Below are 19,483 nucleotides of genomic sequence, written 5' to 3'. Positions count from 1 at the left end.
CCTCTGCTGGGAATGGACTCAAACAGTCTGACATCCCCTTAATTTGTTCTCTCTTTCCGGTTATACAGCTGGACCTTTTTCACACAGTTCCACAAAGTGCGGTATTTATTCATCCAACAGATGTTTTCGAGAGCCAGCCTGTCATCTGCCACACTCTAGGGACACAGCAGTGAAAGAAAAAGACTGCCTTCAGGGGGCTTATATTGTAGTGGGAGTGCCAGCAGGTGCAGCGGTGGTGAGTGCTAAGAAGAAAAAGTGCACTGAAGGGGGAGTGGGTTAAGAGTGGTGGCTGTTGTAGGTGGTTGTCTAGGAAGGTGAGCGGGAACGGGCAGATATCAGAGAGAGAGTCTTTATGGGGGACCAAAAAGCAAGCGCAGCAACATGGGGGGAGCCGGGAGAGGATGAGGGTCACCCTTCTCAGATGCCGCTGATCACTGGAGAATTGACTTTCAGATACCACCATGTGGAAGTCATTGGTAACCTTGGTAAGAACGATTTGGGGGATTGGAGTAGTTCAAGAGGGAATGGAAGGAGAGGGAGTGAAGAAAGCCTTTACAGACAGCTCTTTGAAGGTGCTTTTCATTGTAAATGGGACAGTTGTTAAAAGTGGGGGTGGGATTGAGAGTATTGTGTAAGATGGGGACCACTGCATGTATGCTGACTCAGTAGAAAGGGAAAATGTATCTAATGGAACTTGTTGTAAATGGCCCTCTGGTACGCTTTAGCAAATATTAAGTGACCCTGATCATGAGGGAGAGGAGGCCCTGGTTCAGTTTCCTGTTTCCCTTGGAGTTCCCTCTTCTCCAGGCTAAAAGTAAGTCACAAATGTTCGGACTGTCCTCAAATATCTGTTTTAACGTGCTTTCATCTTTTATTTACAATCTTTCTCTTGTTTTCCAAATGGTTCTGAACTTTTGGGTTTTAAATCTGAATCTACAGATTCATTCCTGAGAAAAACACAGCTATCAGCAGAACCTGGCATGTTATTTCAGGAGGCTGATGGATCCTCTGACGTCTGTTCCAGGAGCGTCCAGTCATGAGGCTGCGTGTCGGATACATTCCCTACACCATCAGTCACTTAAGGCTCTGAAAATGGCGGAAAAAATGAGAGCCCTGAGGCCTTGTCTTCTCTCTTCTTCTCTAGATCATCAGTTCCTTGAGGGGAGAAATTATATTTAATGTCTTGGCTTGTTTCCTTACCACTTAATAATAACTGGAATAAAAATGAGTGAACAGGCAGACTGACTCACTTAGTTGCTCATCCTACTTGAGTGTGGCACATACCTAGCTGTACACTTGTCAGTGATGCACCAAGAGAGGATGCCATGCTTCGGTAATTTTCGGTAGAGCCAGGAACCCCAGTAACTTCTGCCTTTAAAAAGTTGATCCTTGGGGCTTCCCTGGAGGTGCAGTGGTTAAGGATCCGCCTGCCAATGCAGGGGACATGGGTTCGAGCCCTGGTCCGGGAAGATCCCACATGCCACGGAGCAGCTAAGCCCGTGCACCACAACTACTGAGCCTGTGCTCTTAAACCTGCGAGCCACAACTATTGAGCCCACGTGCCACAACGACTGAAGCCTGCACGCCTAGAGCCCGTTCCCCGCAACAAGAGAAGCCACCGCAATGAGAAGCCCGCGCACCGCAACGAAGAGTAGCCCCCACTCGCAGCAACGAAGACCCAGTACAGCCAACAACAACAAAAAAAGTCCATCCTTTAGGAAAATAACCACATCTCCTATTATATTTTGCATTGGTTTCCTGTTACTGGTGTAACAAATTATCACAACACAAATTTATTCTCTTAAGTTTCTGGAGGTGAAATTCTGAAATGGTCAAGGTGTTGCCAGGATTGCATTTCTTGTGGGGGTTCCAGAGGAGGACCCACTCCCTTGCCTTTTCCAGCTCCTAGAGGCCGCCGGCTTTCCTTGGTTCATGGCCCCTTCATCCGTCTTCAAAGCCGGCAGCCAGCATTTTCAAATCTCTCTCTGGCATCTGCTTCCCTGGCTCTGTCTCCTTTCCCTTATAAAGAGCCTTGTGATTCCACTGGGCCCACCTCAGTGATCCAGGATAGTCTCGCATTTTAAAATCCGTAATTTATCACATCTGCAAAGCCCTTTTCACCATACAAGATAACATTTGCAGCTTCCAGGGATTAGGATGTGGGCACCTTTGGGGGACCATTATTCTGCTAACCAGACATTTCTATACCTCTTTACACATATGTTCTCATTTAGTGGCTAGGTTGGTAAAATGATTCCTGTTTTACAGGAGAAAGTGCAAGGTCAGAGAGGTTAGACCAATTTCCCTTGGCCCCAGAATTCATGGCTTGAATGCTGGACTTCTGGCTCCTGTCCACCTCGTTCCATTCTGTTTGGCTGCTTGTGTTTTAGTTCTCCTGTCTTCCATAGATTTCAGTTAGTGATACTTGTCAATATTTAGGTTCTTAATGCCAATATTTGGGGAAGCCGATGTGCTGACTTGACGAAATAAGGGAATGTCAAAACCTATGTAAACATAGTCATCGAGGCAAAATAGCAAAGTGAAGAAAGAATTTAATTCCCAGTTGGCATGGCCTTCCCATTCCCCATAAACATACATGTGTAAGGTCCAGGACAGAGACTGCTTAGTGGCTTACTATTTTGTCCACTAACATGTACTTGGTTTTCATGTTAACAGCATATTACTAATATTTTGCTTGCCAGCCAGCCAGACTATGTACCATTAGGAGATCCCAGACTTTTTTTAACCTTGGAACTATTAGGAGTAAAGATTTAGGAGGTAGTGCCGCGTTCTTGCTACCATGTTGGAATCTCTTCCTCTGCCCTCCTTGCTCCCCCGCATCCCCCGCTCCCATTTTTGTCTCCCAGGCTCCCAAGTAGTCTGAACCAGTCTAGTATAATAGCGCACTTTCCATGTCTTGATAGAAGTCATTCACTGTTTCAGGGAGCTTAGAATCGATGACCCTTCTTGCCCATGCTTTGTGTCTGGAGGGTCCACGGGAAATACTTTTTAAACTCACTGGTCAGTACCTCATAGCTCTCTAGGGTCTCCCCGTCTCTTTCTCTGTGGTACTCAAAGCTGTGGATGACAGAAAAGCAAACACTGAAACGTGAAGGTCTTCTCTTACCCTGACAGTTCTCTTTCATAGGATTGATCACTCCACTGCTCTTGAGCTCTCAGAACAACCCCATTCTATTCTCTTGGCTTCTGCCTCTTCAGGTGTCTTTTTTTTTTTTTTTTTTTTTTTTTTTGCGGTATGCGGGCCTCTCACTGTTGTGGCCTCTCCCGTTGCAGAGCGCTCCGGACGCGCAGGCTCAGCGGCCATGGCTCACGGGCCCAGCCGCTCCGTGACATGTGGGGTCTTTCCGGACCGGGGCACGAACCTGTGTCCCCTGCATCGGCAGGCAGACTCTCAACCACTGTGCCACCAGGGAAGCCCTAGGTGCCATTTCAAAGCACAGTTGTGGCCGACAGGACCGTATCCTCTGAGTTCCTTCCTCCAGAGGATACCCTGCTGAGAAGGGACCAGGTCTAGGTCCAGGCAAGAAGCCAGCCAGTGTTCATTTTGCTAAATAACATAACCAAGCTCAGCCTGCAGTGTTGCTGCATGCCAGGGTCCAAGCCAGAGCTGATAGTTTTTATGGAGTGAATACAGCAGCACGTGTTCTGCATCCTGAGATTATATTGGGAGCTGTGGTGGAGCCTTCTAGCAGACCTCCGGTGACACGAAGGCCAGGGCTGTCGGCATGAACAGGTGCAAGTTCTGCAGTGCTAGGAAAATGGCATTTTTTAGTATGAGCAGTCACTTAGATGTGTGTCATGTCCATGCACCTGGTGAGTTAGATACTGGCTGAACATGATCTAATAGTGTGTTCAAGTGTTTTCCTTCTTGTCAGTGAAAAATCTCTATCAGGCGTATATATGGGCATGGGGATGGACAATGCCTTCAGGAACCCAGAAATAAACTCTTGGTCCTGTATGGATTATGTGTGAAACTCTCCTTTTTTGTCCTTTTCCCTTTCCTAAATCTCCTTTTCTCCTCCACCTCCACCTCCAAACAAACACACCATAAAAAAAAAAAAGTTACTTGAAGGTTGGAAAATTTAAGTATATCAACAAAGACCCCACGACTTATAGCACAGGGAACTCTACCTGGTATTCTGTGATAACCTATATGAGAAAAGAATCTTCTTTTTTTTTTTTAATTCTTAATGTAGCCATTTTTTTTTTTTTTTTTGGCTGCGTTGGGTCTTCGTTGCTGTGCACGGCTTTCTCTAGTTGTGGCGAGCGGGGGTGCTCTTTGTTGCAGTGTGTGGGCTTCTCATTGCAGTGGCTTCTCTTGTTGTGGAGCATGGGCTCTAGGCACGTGGGCTTCAGTAGTTGTGGCGCGCGGGCTCAGTAGCTGTGGCGCGTGGGCTTAGTTGCTCTGTGGCATGTGGGATCATCCCGGACCAGGTGTCGAACCCATGTCCCCTGCAGTGGCAGACAGATTCTTAACCACTGCGCCACCAGGGAAATCCCGAGAAAAGAATCTGAAAAAGAATGAATATATGTATATGTATAACAATCATTTTGCTGTACACCTGAAACTAACACAACATTGTAAATCAACTATATTTCAATAAAATTAAGATGTTAAAAAAAAGGCCCCAGGACTTGGAAAAGATATAGGCCAGCAATAGGGCAATTCCCAGCATAGGCCTGTTTCTCTGGGAAAGTCTGCTGAGGGCAACTATTGTGAGTGAGGCTAGACCTGCATGACTGGTGTCTTGCGCAGACCGCATGCCCCCTAGAATCGGGAGAAGTGAGGCTCCTTTTCTGTGGTTAACGTGGAGGCAGTCCACCTCCGCTGGGGGAGATAACTGCCTTCTTTGCCTGAAACCCAGGTGTTTACATTCCCTTTGTCTTTTTTGAGGGAAGGTGGTCCTTGGCCCCACTCAGTACTGTTGAGTTTGTGAAGAAAAGGCTAGGGAATTCTGCCTACTCCTAAGATGTGCTCTGGCATTGCCCAAACACCAGAAAGCCCCCTCCAGCAGCGGCTGTGGGTGTTGGATCCAGGGGGCATGGGTGTGTTGGGGATTGGAATGAAGGAGGGTTGGCCATTGAGAGGAAAGCATGGTATCCAGCTAAGTAACTAGACATTTCCTGGCCAGACTTGTCTATCCTATTGCCTGGCTTTAGGTAATCCCTAATATTTAAGCATTTGAAGAAATTCTGGCTTGCCCTTTGGATACTAGACCATCTTCCTCTTTTAACATATAGTCTATCCTTTAATTAAGACATCTCTAAAATAAAAGCCAGATGTTCATCTGGAAACCACATCCACACTTTTTGAGTCATGATTGGATGCCCCTAAACTTGCCCAAGCACGGTAGGCCATGTGACAAGGGATTATCGGTTGACATTCATGTTTCCTGTTCAGTAGTTGGGAACTTGATCACTCTCACACTGAGACTTTCATCTTTTTTGTGTTTGTACCTGCTCAGGCTCAGATCATGAGACTATCATGTCCCTACTTGCCCCCCTCCCCATAATCCCTCTCCTAAACAGTCCTTCCTGGGCCTCTCTCTGGAAGAAATGGGTTAGAGGGTCAAAGGGAACAAGACCAATTAGTAGCTGTAGTTCCTGCTCCTGGCAAACGCTTTGCCCATTCTTCTCTTGGCTGGAATGCTGGTGTTGGGCTCCACCTGGCAGGAGTGCAGCCCAGACTTGCCGTGGCAGCAGGTGGGTTTGAAGTCACCAGGCACACGTCCATGTGCACAGCCTGCAGCTCTTCCCTTTGTTCCCACTGTAGATACGTCATTGAGCCTGTTCTGTTTTGTAGTAAATGAACAGGATAGACGTATTGAGTATGTGACTGGGATTCAGTCTGTATATTTTTAAAATATTTACATATGTGTTTTTCATATATTCATTGATTCTAAGGCATGTCCATGTCACAGTTTAACAACTAAACACAATTTAACTTTAAAATCAGGATGTGTCATATAATCACATGTTCAAATTATAATTGACAGCTTTTTTCTCTCTCTCGGAGTGTCATACTGGTGCCTGTTAAAATTGATGGCATCTTAGAGTCCACAAAATACATTGTGTAGTGTCAGCTCATTTTGCAGTTCTTTGCCTGAAGAATTTGTGAATTTCCTCAAATAGCCAGATTTACCAGCAAGCCTCAGTATATTCAAGTTGCACTGGATGCAGCCAAGTAAAATGGCCACATCACATTTCACATGGCTTTGCTCTGCACAGAGCACTCACACATCCACCTTTGGTTGGGTTTTAGAACTATATTGGACAGTAGGCAGGACACTATGCAAATATTGCTGAGGAGCTTGTACAAGGCCACCTGACTTAGTGATTGGGAGAGCCTGTTTCTTCTGACTCCTAATATAATTTTCTTTCTTCCAAACCAGTCAGCCTACAATTCAGAAACAGCAAAAATATGTTGGGAGTGGAATCTACCATGCTTAGAGTAGAGAATAGAGATCACTACTGAGAGAATCTTGTTGGGAGTGGAATCTACCATGCTTAGAGTAGAGAATAGAGATCACTACTGAGAGAATCTTTATAGTAGGCAAAAATTGGGAATCTAAACACCCACAGAATAGCTAAGCACAATATATTATCACTATAGAATGCATAGACATTGAAAATGACAGGTATGTGGATTGTTGCTGATACAAAGAGAATGTGTATTTAAAAGGGGGAAATATGGATATCCAGGCAGAGAGGATTCTGGGAAGGTGTGACCAGAATGCATGTCTCATCTCTTTGATTCTGATGCCAACCATTGACCTCTTTCAGCAAGCAGGGGCAGGTGGGGCTCAGAGGAGTCAGAAAGGCTGAGTTTCTGAGCAAATGCTAAGACAGAGAAGTTATGGAAGAGGAGGCAAGAGACCCAGAAGATGGAACCAAGACACTTGACATACCAGTAATAGGAGTGCTAAAAGGAGAAAAAGGTAAAGGAAGGGCATATCAGTCAGGACAGGCTAGGACTAGGTTAAAATGTAATAGCAAACAGTCCATAACCTCAGTAGTTTAACTCAACAAGTTTATTTTTCCCCCATAATGCAGTAGCCAGTATAGGTCTGGGAGGAGGGGGCTCTGCTCATTGTTGTTATTCAGGAACAAAAGGTGATAGAGGCTTCATCTCAACATGGTAAATCATGAACTAGTACTTAAAAGTTGGCTTGGAAGTGCACAGATCACTTCTGCTCCTATTTCATTGGCCAACGCAAATCACAACTCCACTTTTAACTTCAAAAGGAAGCAAGTATGGTCCTCCCCTATAGATGGAAGGAGGAAAGCTAGAAATATTTGGTGAACGGCACTCCTGACTTACCACTAGGGGAAATAAGTAAAATACATCTAAGTGTATCCTAGTAAAATTTATGAACTCTTAGGATGCAAAGAAAAGCCTTCCAAGCTTTCAGGCCAAAGGAACACATTATTTACAAAGGAAAAAGAACCACACTGGCATCAGATTTTCTATTTGCAACACCAAGAAGCTGAAGGGTGGTAGAATTTTATCTACAGACCACCGAGGAAAAAAGGAAGGCAACTCAAGAATCCTATACCCAGACAAACTTTTAGCTAACATAGTACTGGAAGTCCTAGCCATAGCAATTAGGCAAGAAAAGAGATAAAACACATCCAAAATCAGAAAGGAAAAAGTAAATTATCAAATGACACCTTTTCCAGTGTTTTATTATGAAAATTTCAAACATACAGAAAAGTGGAAAGAAGTTTAACTTATGCATCTTACTTTTTGATGCATTTTGTTCTAATGCAGACGTTAGTACACCTCCCTCTAAATGCTTCATTCAGCCTGTCTGTCATTAACTATAGTTCAGTATTTGTTTACACTTTTTTTCTCGTTGAGGTAAAATTTACAAGCAATGAAATCTCAAATCTTAAGTGTACATTCACTGAATTTTGACAAATGCATGCATGTGTGTAACCCAAACCCTCCTCATGACACAGAATGTTTTCATCCCGCCAAAAGGTTCTCTGAACGCTTTTTCAATCAATCTCTGCCCCAACTGCTACCCCCCTAGAGACAGCCACTGGTCTGATTTGTTCCACCAGAGGTTAGCTTTCCCTGTTCTAGAACTTTGTACAATTCCAATTATATGTGCTCTTTCATGCCCTTCACTCAGCATGTTTTTAGTATTCATCCATGTTCCGTGTATCAGTAGTTTATGCTTTTTATTGCTGAGTAGTGTTCTATTGCATTCCATGATTATACCACAGTTTATTTATCCATTCCGTTGACGATCAATTGGGTTGTTCCTGGGTTTTCTTGTTAAGAATAAGGCTGTGATGAACATTCTGATAAATATCCATTTGCGGACATATGTTTTCATTTCTTTTAGGTAATATTTAGATGGGAATTCTTGGGTTAGGCTAGGTGTGTGTTTCGTCTTACAAGGAACTACCAGACCTTTTCCCAAAGTGCTTGTGTCTTTTTACACTCCCTCCAACAATATGAGAGTTCCAGTTGGTCCACACCCTCACCAACATTGTTGTTGTCAATCTTTTAAATTTTAATGTTTGGCATTTTAATAAACAAATGTATTAAAGTTCTCCAGAGAAACAGAACCAATAGGAGATATAGATAAAGAGATTTATTGGTATTATAAGGAATTGACTCATGCAGTTATGGTAGCAAGAAGTCCTGTGATCTGCTGTCTGCAAGCAGAAGACCCAGGAAAGCCCACCAGCTTTAGTTCCAGCCCGAGTCTGAAGGCCTGAGAACCAGGAGAAAACCTATGGTGTACAGCCCAGTCCAAGGGCAGGAGAATACCAGTGTCCCCAAACAAACAGGCAGAGAGCTCAAAATCTCCCTTCCTCTGCCTTTTTATTCTCTTCAGGTCTTCCACAGATTGGATGATGCCATTACTAGGGAGGGCAATCTGCTTTACTCAGTCTACTGATTCAAATGTTAATCTCATCCAGAAACACCCTGACAGACACACCCAGTTATAATGTTTAACCAAGTATCTGCACACACCATGACCCAGTCAAGTTGACACATAAAGTTGACCAACACAACAGATAAGTTAAATACACACAGAGACACGCACACACTAATGTATTAAATTGATTTTAAGTATCAGTGTGGCTCTCTCCTCATACCTGCTTATGAGAATTTTTTTGGCTTCTGGGGCAACAGGTGAGCCCCAGACCCTAGAATGGAATCTAGAGGCTGAGTCCAGAAGAGAGGTGTTGAAAGAAGCAACAGTCAGAACTGGTGGGCCTGTCCCTAGTCCAGAATGTTTTCCAGGAGAGACTGAACCAGACATCAGCAACTGATAAATTGTGCATTGGTTTCCAGTTATTTCTTTGATAGAGGGAGAGAGAGTGAGTGAGTGTGTGTGTGTGTGTGTGTGTGTGTGTGTGTGTGTGTGTGTGTGTGTGTGTGGAATGTGATACAGCCTCTGCTCTTGGGGACACATTCGGTACAGAATTGTAAAAGAAAGCCATCCGGTATTACCCCTTGACCTTTTATTTGTAATAAATTCCATTTAATAAAATTCATTTAGTCAAGTCTCAAAGCACCACAAGGATGTGAGAGGGAAAAATCTACACTGGAAACTAGGAACTGGATGGTAGGGATGGAGTATGGGGGTGGGACTCCCTGCGCCCCTAGGTGAGAGAAGTTACATCAGCCCCTCACCCAGACATAGGGCCTGCCTGCATAGCGTGGCTTCCTTTACCCTGGTTGCTCCTTTTGATTCTTCTCCCTTTAGGTGATCCCAGAGACAGGCAGAACTGGGGCAGGGCTAAAATAGCGCATCAGCATAGGAGGGAGGGTCTGAGAGGGAACTGGGGCAACGTGTAGAGCACATGTCCTGCCTGCCCAAGAATCAGGTCTTAAAGGAGAAGGTTGCCGTTTTGGAAAATGAGAAAAACTTTGTATTGCATGATAAATTCTGTAGAGGCTTGAGAGAATTGTTGTAACTTGAGCCGCTTGCCCCCGACCTTACCTCAGTTGCTCTCTCAGTCAAATGGAAGCACCTGGGTGAAGTCCAAGGGGCCCAATTAACCTGACCCAGGAAGACGCTTGATGCACATGACCATGTGTGCATTCCTGGGTCACTCTTGGTTCACTTGCCTGACACCACTTCCCTTTGGCCCGGTGGTAACAGGGTTAAGGCCCTGCACCAGGTGCAGGCTTGTCTTTTCTCGGGAGATTCGGTTTCTGGTCCAGCCGGTCGAATGGCAAGGATTCCCCCACTTAAGCCAGACGCTTGTTGAAAGACAGGAAGCAACTGGGCTCTGGCTGATCACCTCTCTACATAACCTTGGGCTGATCTGGTGACGAGAGGAAGAAAGAAGATGAGGTCTCCATTAGGATCTCTCTCTCTCATTGATTGGGGGTGGGGGGATCCTGCAGCAGCATTTGCTTGTTAGAGCCCACCCAGCACAGAATTGGGAGATTGTAGACAAATTCCCCCTCGGTGCTCTGTCATTCATTCCTCCCTCATTTTGAGAGGCTGGCAGAAAAGGACTAGGAACCGGGTGAGTTCCCTGTCTCTGCCACAGCCTGGTGGGAGCAAAGGCTTAGGGGAACCGGTGTCAGACTTGGCTGGCAAGCCTGAGCTAGCCGACACCTCCCTTCACGCTGTCAGATGTTAAGGACAGAATGCAGGCAGGGCTGCCTCTGAAAAGAGATTAGGCGGGAGAGAGGAAGGCAGCTGGGCGCACGTGCTGTCTGCTCGCCTGGCTTCCAGGGCATGATGGGTAGAGTCTAGTCTCAGCGCAGTTGGGGAGTGTCCTGAGAACTCCACCTGTAGCTTGCTTTCTCACGAAGCATCTCTTACCCGTGTTTTCTGAGCGCTGATGACGTCTCATGAAAATTGACAGAAATGATGTTGATTGGATGACTCTGTGGACCATTGTTTGATCTTTGTTTGCGGGGCTGATTTTAATTCAGTTGGGACTTTTTTCCAAAATGGTATCAAAATTTCCTAGAATTTTTTTAACCTTCAGATGGCTCGTAAACATCATAGCATTTATTATTACATAGGGCTATTGATGCTGAATCGTGACTGGACAGTTATGAGAAAAGATTGGGGTGGGAGAGTGGTAACATCCATTTTGATCATTGGATGACCTCTTGGGAAAGAAGGTGGGGACACTAGTTTCCCCCCCCCCCCGCCCCGAGGCTCTCCATATTTTTCCATCCCTCTTACCTTTTGCCCTTTATTTTCCATTTAAAAGGTAATTTGCAAACTCAGTGTCTTAGAACCAATGCTATAGGCTCAGTGCCCGAGTGGAAAGCAGAGCTCTGTCCTTCCATATTAACAGAATTCCCGGGAAAAAATTATCAGTTTTGTTACAGGTTATGAGATTATCCAGGACCATGGGTGCTTCAGGAGAAATTGCTGGGATGATGTGGAAGGTTTGAGGTGAATATTTGGGGCTACCTTGTGTCTTTGTAGCATTTCACATTCTTTTTTTTTTTTTGTAATTTATTTATAAAAATAAATTTTTATAAATTTATAAAAATTTGTGTTGGGTCTTCGTTGCTGTGCACGGGCTTTCTCTAGTTGCGGCGAGCGGGGGCTACTCTTCATTGCGGTGTGCAGGCTTCTCATTGCGGTGACTTCTCTTGTTGCGGAGCACGAGCTCTAGGCTCGTGGGCTTCAGTAGTTGTGGCTCATGGGCTCAGTAGTTGTGGCTCGCGGGCTCTAGAGCGCAGGCTCAGTCGTTGTGGCGCACGGGCTTAGTTGCTCCGCGGCATGTGGGATCTTCCCGGACCAGGATTGAACCCGTATCCCCTGCATTGTCAGGTGGATCCTTAACCGCTGCGCCACCAGAGAAGCCCTCACATCCTTTTTGCCATGTATTTCCTCCTTCTGTACCAGTCAGCCTGTCCCACAGCCCAGGGAACATGGTGCACACTGGGTGGTCAGACTTCCTGGTTGTGTGCCAGCTCCGGCGCTCTGGCTGCGTTACCTTGGGCAAGTGACCTACCTTGGTGTCCTCTTCTGCAAAATAGAGTTAACGTTAGTACCTACCTCATATTCAGGCAAATGAGAAGACACGTAAAGCCCAGTGGCTGCCCACAGCAACGTAAATGCAAGCTGTTATTTATCATCACGTGCACAAGTGGGTGCCACAGAGGTTAGACAGGGACCTCAGTGTGTACAGTGCCACGTCGGCTATACAGAAAGTGCCACACACAGTGCTCCAAAGTTCTGTGCTCTGAAGAGATGCGACCAGCAGTGATGGCCGCTGGCCACCCCCAGCACACTTTTGCATGACCTGTGGCCAATGTGCCCTGCTGGTCCGTCACCCCCATCTCTCGGCCCACCCCCCAAATCCCTTCTCCAGTCTGTTCCTTCCTCCTTGTCAAGCACTGCCTGGCTTGATGATGACGATACCACTGTTCATTTGTTTAGCTTCTTTATAGTGTGCTTTCAGGTTTCTTATCTCATTTCATCCTCAAAAGGGAGGTAAATGTCTCTATTTTTCAGATGAAAAACTGAGGTCCAGGGAGAGTAGATAACTTGCCAAGGTCTTGAGGCTGGAAAAGCCAGGTTATCTTGGTCTTTCCCACTCATGACAGACCCTGAGTTATTTTTTTGAGCCTTACACACACACACACACACACACACACACGCAGAGTTAGGTGATGCAAGTGGTAATGACCCTGCTTTCATTAGAATATAGGTCTCTCCCTACTATAGTGGTGCTTCCTGCAAGACATAATATTTCCCAGCCCACCTCTTTTTTAAAACCCTGTTCCGAGATGTGTTTCCCAACACCACCAAGCAATTAGCTTAATTCTGATAGCATCTGCCTGGAGATAGCATCAGATCCCACAGGTCAAGGGCTCAGTCCCACAAGACTGCCCCCACTTCAGATGCCAATCACAAGTCCGGGTTGTCACCTCTGCTTCTGCCCAGCTGTCTATTGATTGAAGGTTCCCATGCCCCCCCCCACATTTGTTTAATATGCTAGAGTGGCTCCCAGAACTCAGAGAAACATTTTACTTACCAGATCAATGGTTTATTATAAAAGGATGTAACTGCGGAACAGCCCAAGGGGAGAGAAGCAGAGGGCAAGGTGTGGGGAAAGGGCACAGGGCCAACACTGTCTCCAGGCACACCACTCTCCTCAAATCTCCATGTGCGCACCGGCCCGGGAGCTCTCCAGACCCTGTCCTTTTGGAGTTTTATGGGGGCTCCATTACATAGGCATGATTGATTCAATCATTGGCCATTGGTGATTGATCCAACCTCCAGGTTGAGGGTGGGGCTGAAAGTTCCAGTCCTCTAATCACATGGTTGTTTCCCTTGGCAACCAGCCCCCATCCTTAGGTTAACTAGGGCTTTCCAGAAGTCACCTCATTAACATAAACTCTGGTGTGGTTGAAAGGGGCTGGTTATGAATAACAAGACACTCCTTTTCATCCTTTCACCTTTGACTCTGGAGCTGTTTCAGGAAGTGATGACAGAAAACCAAATATAATTGGTCTTAGGGAATTCCAAGGGTTTTAGGAGCTCTATGCCAGAAACCGGACAAAGACCAAATACATACTTCTGACTATAAATCACAATATCACACCTGCGGTCAGCTTTTTCTTCCCTAATGGCAAGGACTTTAGATAGGGAGCTAAGAAATCTGATTGTGGTCTCAGCTCCGCCCCTAAATTGTTTGACTGATGGCCTCACTGGGGTCTCTTTATTTATCTGTACAGTGAGGGGACTGGTCTAAACCTGTGAGTCTCAACTTGTTTTTTCCTAGGACATAAACATCGGGTGACATTCCTTCCTAGACCTTCTTGTGGGGTGGCCTTCTTCCCAGCACCGTAGCCGTAACTCGACCCCTCTCCTGTACTCAAGGAATCACGTTGGGATGTGAGGGTTTGAATGATGCTATTGTAGCAACAACAATGACTCTGTTCTGAGTTATCAGCAAAGTGAGTAATGTACGAGGTGAAGGGCTTTTCTTCAGTAAGAAATCACTTTACCACCTCCCAGTGGCTCCATCAGGACATAGTGTTAGAGGACCTGTCAGGAGCACGTCCATCCTGGCCTGCCTGCAGCCCTGAGCCCTCAGCCCGCAGACAGCGTGCTAACTTAGCAAGTTTAAAGTGGAAGCATCCTGTAGTCAAAGCGTTGCAAAACCTTGGTCTTTTTAAAACATTTTTTTAATAAATTTTTTATTTTTATTTTTTTGGCCGCACCACGCAGCATGTTGGGATCTCAGTTCCCCGACCAGGGATCGAACCCGTGCGCCTTGCATTGGAAGCGTGGAGTCTTAACCACTGGACCGCCAGGGAAGACCCAACCTTGGTCTTTTGAGTCAGAAAAAAGGGTGAACAAATCTCCCAATGGCTGGTCATTCTATGGAATGTTATTTAAGTATTGGTTTATTTGCAGGGCACAGCCATGAGGGTAGATTCAAGGGTACAGAGGGGCTTAGGTTAGATGTGAAGAGCATCCTCATTCTACCAGACTCGAGTTCATTACTCACCTGTGCCAGGAAACTGGGGATGGACCCTCCCCCATCACGTTTCTTTTCTGTCTTCTGGTTTCGTCATTAATGGATTCAAAAGCATCCAGAGATCAGAAAATACAGCCCTTTCTCAAAGCTTGGCCAGAGTCCTTGGGATGGTAGCACTTCCAAGAATTTTTAGCCAAGACACTTAGATGCTAAAGCTCTTTGAGGAAAGGGGTTGGAGGAATGGGAATGGTGCCACGGAGTCTGAGGTCCACATTGCCTGGAGTGAACCGGACTGTGGATTTTCTGTCTGGTCCTGTAGCTCAGACAGAGCATTGTCACTGAAGAGAGGAGGGTTTGGAGAAAACTTCAAGCAAAGTGCTTGTGCCCTACACGGGAACGTGGGAGCCAGCTTGCTTCCTGTCTGAGCACCACCAGCTGCCAGAGTGGAGGGCTTTCCATACAGAATGAGCGACTCCCCTCGGGAAGGACACTGGTGAAGGCGTGAACTCCTCTTCTCCTGGAGCAGCTAACAGTCAACATGAACCCTCGCCTCATAGTAAATATTGCTGATAGATATTACCAGCATCCAGTGAAACTGTGCGTGGGACATTTTGACTGCAAATTAATAGAAGAGTCTGATCTTCACAACAATATTTTAGTGTGCTGTATTTGACCTAGGAATTCCAGACTGAGAAAGTAGGGATTATGGTCACAAAAGGGAGCAGCTGTGATGTTTAAAATTCAATGTGGACAAGTAAATAGATAACTTTTCAATCTTTTTGGTAGAATGGAAAAGAAGTAATCCATTTTAAAGTAATTTTTATTTTATTTTTTATTTTTTGGCTGCAACGTGCGGCTTGTGGGATCTTAGTTCCCTGAGCAGGGGTCAAACCCAGGCCCTCGGCATTGAAAGCACACAGTCCTAACCACTGGACCGCCAGGGAATTCCCCATTTGAAAGCAATTTTTTTTTTTTTTTTTTTGGCGGTACGCGGGCCTCTCACTGCTGTGGCCTCTCCCGTTGCGGAGCACAGGCTCCGGATGTGCAGACTCAGCGGCCATGGCTCATGGACCCAGCCGCTCCACGGCATGTGGGATCGTCCCAGACCGGGGCACAAACCCGTGTCCCCTGCATCGGCAGGCGGACTCCCAACCACTGCGCCACCAGGGAAGCCCTGAAAGCAATTTTAATAAAAGTAAAATGGGGGAAATTGAAAATCGTGGATCTGTATTTATCTATAAAAATAGATCAAAAAATAATTTATTAAAAAATAGATCAAAGGACTAGGTTTACTTAATGGAGTTCAGCTCAGAAGATTCTCAACCAAAGTCTCCAATACTGATACAGTTCCGATGAAACTCCCTGGGTGTATAAGCAAACTTCCTCGGGAATAAAACAGCAGGGTCTGTCGCCTATCGTTGTGAAACAGCTGTTACTCCTGGTGGCATATGGCCAAGGCATGTGTGGCATCTGGGAGCGCTCTGGAGGGCCGCCTGGGGCTCACACACTCTCGGAGGACAGCTGCCTGAGCCACGGGAGGAAAGGTGCTCTGGATGAGGGATGGAGGCACCCAGGACTATAGGGATTCCTTCCACAGGTGACCCAGCCAAGCGGTTTGAGGGCTGGGAGGCGGAAGGGTGTTAAATTAAACTCTTATTATTCAAAGACAGATTATTTGGTTGCCTTGATTAGATCGATGCCTCCCTGTCCCCGTTGCCCACTGGACCCCCTTGGGAAAGGGGAAAGGGTCTGAAAGAAAATAAAACTCAAATCAGCTGTCAGTGACTTCTGATAAACTTCAGCAAGGGGCATGACAAGGGTGAGCCCCAGTGAAAAAATGGGAATTGGAGGCTGTAATCAGGGAACAACATGTTGCCTGCCTTTAATGAAGAAGTAGGCGGTAGGATGTATCTAGACTGTAATTCGCCATTTTGACTCTGACCCCACAATGGCCAGAGTCACCTAAGAGTTTCCACATTTACGATGGATATGTTTGGTTTGGAAAGAACCATTTCACTCTATTTCCTCTTTTTCAGGTTTCAAGTGCCCCATTTGCTCTAAGTCTGTGGCTTCCGACGAGATGGAAATGCACTTTATAATGTGTCTGAGCAAACCTCGCCTCTCCTACAACGGTAAGAGCTTAGCTGGGGCGGGAGGTGTGGGGGGAGCTCTGACCAAGGGTCTTTGCAGCCTCCGTGGCTCTGGGCAGCATGTCCACCCCGCCTTCCGGCAAGAGGAGTGGAGCAGGGAGGAAGGCATAGGGACGGGGTCTGGAAGTCCCTTGGGTGGCCAGTTAGCCCTGCCCTTTCTTCCACCCACTTAGTTCCTTGCCCCTCTGGTCGGGAGACAGGCCTTGGTCACACAGCTGACAGCAGAGGGCCCAGCGGGAGCGCCAGCCCTCTGTGGGGAAGGGAGTCTGGGCTGTGCCTTGCACACAGTGCTTCAGCCTGACTCTCCACAGTAGAGTAGGTGTGATTTGTGGACACCTTTGGGGATTGAGAATGCTGACCTGCCACCTCATCGCTGCCCCGAGGCTGTGCTGCTTCCTGCCTTGGAGGCAGACACGGGGCTGAGCAGTGAGTACAACGGGGGACTCAGTGAAACCCCCCTGCCACGGCACCTCTGTGGACAGAACGAGGGTCAGCACCTGCCTGGTTTACTTTGGGGGAGGCTTGGAGCCCAACTGTTCTGGGTTCAGAGCCTGCCTTGGCCACTTACTGGCTGTGCGGTCTTGAACAAGTGCTCAGTTTGCAGAGCCTTCGTTTTCTGGTCCCTAAAATGGGGATTTCAGTACAGGGTTCATAGGATTTTTGTCAGAATAAAGTGAGATATTACACATAAAAGCTTTCAGTCCGGAGCCTGACACATGGTCAGTGCTCAGGAAGTTACAGCCGCCCCGAGAGATGCAAGGCCATCCCTGGGTTTCTTTTCATCCTTGTCTGAAGTGGACTGTCTGCTCTTGAGTTCCTTGCACCCTGTACTGCCAGTGACTCTTGGGCTTTCCACCCTTACGCGCTTAGTTTGGTCTTCAAACCGTGTTCCTCAGAGAACTGTGTCTTCTACGAGAATGGGCACTGGATCTGAGAGGGGTGTGCCCGACCTGACCCCAGCCCCGGCCTGCCTTGTAGGTTAGAGTCACGGCGATGCTTAGGAAAACAGCGCTGAGATTTCTCAGGGCCCCAGGACTGGGCAGGAGGTGGGCCCGCATCACCTGACCCCCATCCTGTCCATGAAAGTTTCCCAGGTTGACTCTCCTTACAGACCTTCCTTGGGCTCCTGCCTCCTCAGACCCACCTGTGTAGGCCAGATAATTCCAGATTGTTCCTGCGAAATTAATTTGACGAATCTGATCTACTTGATTCTCCTGAAGACACATCCTGCTATTCTCTGATCTCTTTTCTTGCACCGCCAACAGATTCTGGACATGAGCCGGCTGGCCGGTTACCCTTTGTCTCAGATACACGTGGTCTGGTGACCTTTGCCATCTCTGAGCCCAGGTGTCCTTCCCTTTCCTCTCCTCCCTGGTTGTCCAGGGAGCCCCCGTTCTCCCCAGGGGACAGCCTGTCCCATCCCTGGGGACTGACTGATGCTGAGTCTCTGAGTCTCGTCCCTCGAGCTCTGGGCTCCCCGTCAGGCTCGTCGAAGATGCTCAGCTCCACTTTGTTCCTTGTCTCTGCCTGGGACCAGGGAGGGAGATGACTGAGTCTTCTCCCGCGGCTGACAGCCCTCCCCCGCCGTGGCCTCAGAAACCGTGTTCACTTATTTCCCACGTGCGCAGCACCCCCGTGAAGGCTGCTTTTTGTCCCGTGGGGCGCTGGGCAGAGTTCTCTGTGGACACTGCCTTGCTGTCATGAGAACACAAAGCAGCCTCAGAGTGGGCTCACCCGACAGGCCTGGGCTCTTGGCGTCATGAGGGAGAACTTTGCAGGGCAGCTGTGGAGAGCAGAGCGCTCTTGGGGCCTTACCCATGTGGGTAAGGAGGACCCACATGCCCGGCTTGGACAGTGGGGGAGGTGAGGGCGTGAGCTTCTCTCCCGGAGAACTGCCCGGGATACCTGCAGCGCCTCTTCCATGTGAGCACGTACGTGCCAGTGCCGCCATAGGTGTCCTCCTTGCCTTTCCTCTTTGCCTCCAAAGAGAGGCAGCCCTGGAGAGCAGTCCTGACAGCCCAGCCCGAGCACAGGTCGCCTGCAGAAGCCACACTCAGAGTCGGAGTCCCCTTAGAGGAAGCAGAGGTTGGCCAACCAGTCTGAGGCATAACCATGGCTGTTCTTGGTCTCTTCTCACTTCTTCCTTCCTCTCATTGAAAAGCTACCTCTTTGGGTGTGTGTGTGTGTGTGTGTGTGTGTGTGAGAGAGAGAGAGAGAGAGAGTGTGTGTGTGTGAGTGTGAGTGTAAATTAGAAGCTTTAAACTGGACGGTCTCTTTTGCAAAAACCAGTCCTTTACCACCTGAGGCAAAGAAAGGCATGTTGTTCCTGGTCCCATCCGTGGAATTTGTCTTAAGGTGAGGAAAGTGCTTCAGAAACAGTGGCCTGGCCCCTCCGTCGCAGCTGGATTCCTCACATTCAGTCTTTGTCTTTTCTAAAGACACCTAACCCTTCCAGATAAGAGAAAGGCATTTGTCACTTGGGGTTTGTATATGGAGTGTGAGTCTCCGGCCTGGTCTAGGGCCTGTTTTAGTTCAGATAAGGCACAGGCCTTTCGGGGCCTTAGGCCGAAGTCCCAGGTCGGACCTCTAGGTATTTATTTTGGTTTTGCCAGTAACGTATTTTACCAATGATTTCTTATCCTGAGCTCCCCAGCTTTGCTTTCTCTCTTCTACCAAAAAAGAAAAAAGTGAAGAGACTTAAAGCATTTGTGAGGTGTAGAACTCCCAGAATCTTTCTGGAAAGGGGAGAATCTGAGACTTTCTTAGTGGATTAAGAAGTGCTCTATTCTTGTGAAGATTCACTGGAATTCCTGGTCACTCCCATCTACACACACACACACACACACACACACACACACACACACACACACACA

At 47.2% G+C, this 19,483-nt stretch overlaps 1 protein-coding gene across 3 annotated transcripts in view; it reads left to right on the top strand.

The window, feature by feature from the left end:
* The window catches only part of ZNRF1 (zinc and ring finger 1), a 104,561-nt gene that overhangs the window by 71,341 nt on the left and 13,737 nt on the right, over nucleotides 1–19,483 (top strand). For all 3 annotated transcript variants that reach the window (XR_003795923.1, XM_029238059.1, XM_029238049.1), the window contains exon 2: nucleotides 16,497–16,592. Coding sequence is in view for 2 of the 3 variants with exons in the window: in XM_029238059.1 (XP_029093892.1) it covers nucleotides 16,497–16,592 (96 nt within the window). In the remaining variant the exon portion in view is untranslated. The remainder of the gene's footprint in view (nucleotides 1–16,496; nucleotides 16,593–19,483) is intronic.

The sequence above is a fragment of the Monodon monoceros genome, unplaced genomic scaffold (genome assembly GCF_005190385.1).
Source record: "Monodon monoceros isolate NGI ecotype Baffin Bay Population unplaced genomic scaffold, NGI_Narwhal_1 Super_Scaffold_10, whole genome shotgun sequence".
Taxonomy (NCBI): Eukaryota; Metazoa; Chordata; class Mammalia; order Artiodactyla; family Monodontidae; genus Monodon; species Monodon monoceros.
This window is presented reverse-complemented; position numbering and strand designations above follow the sequence as displayed.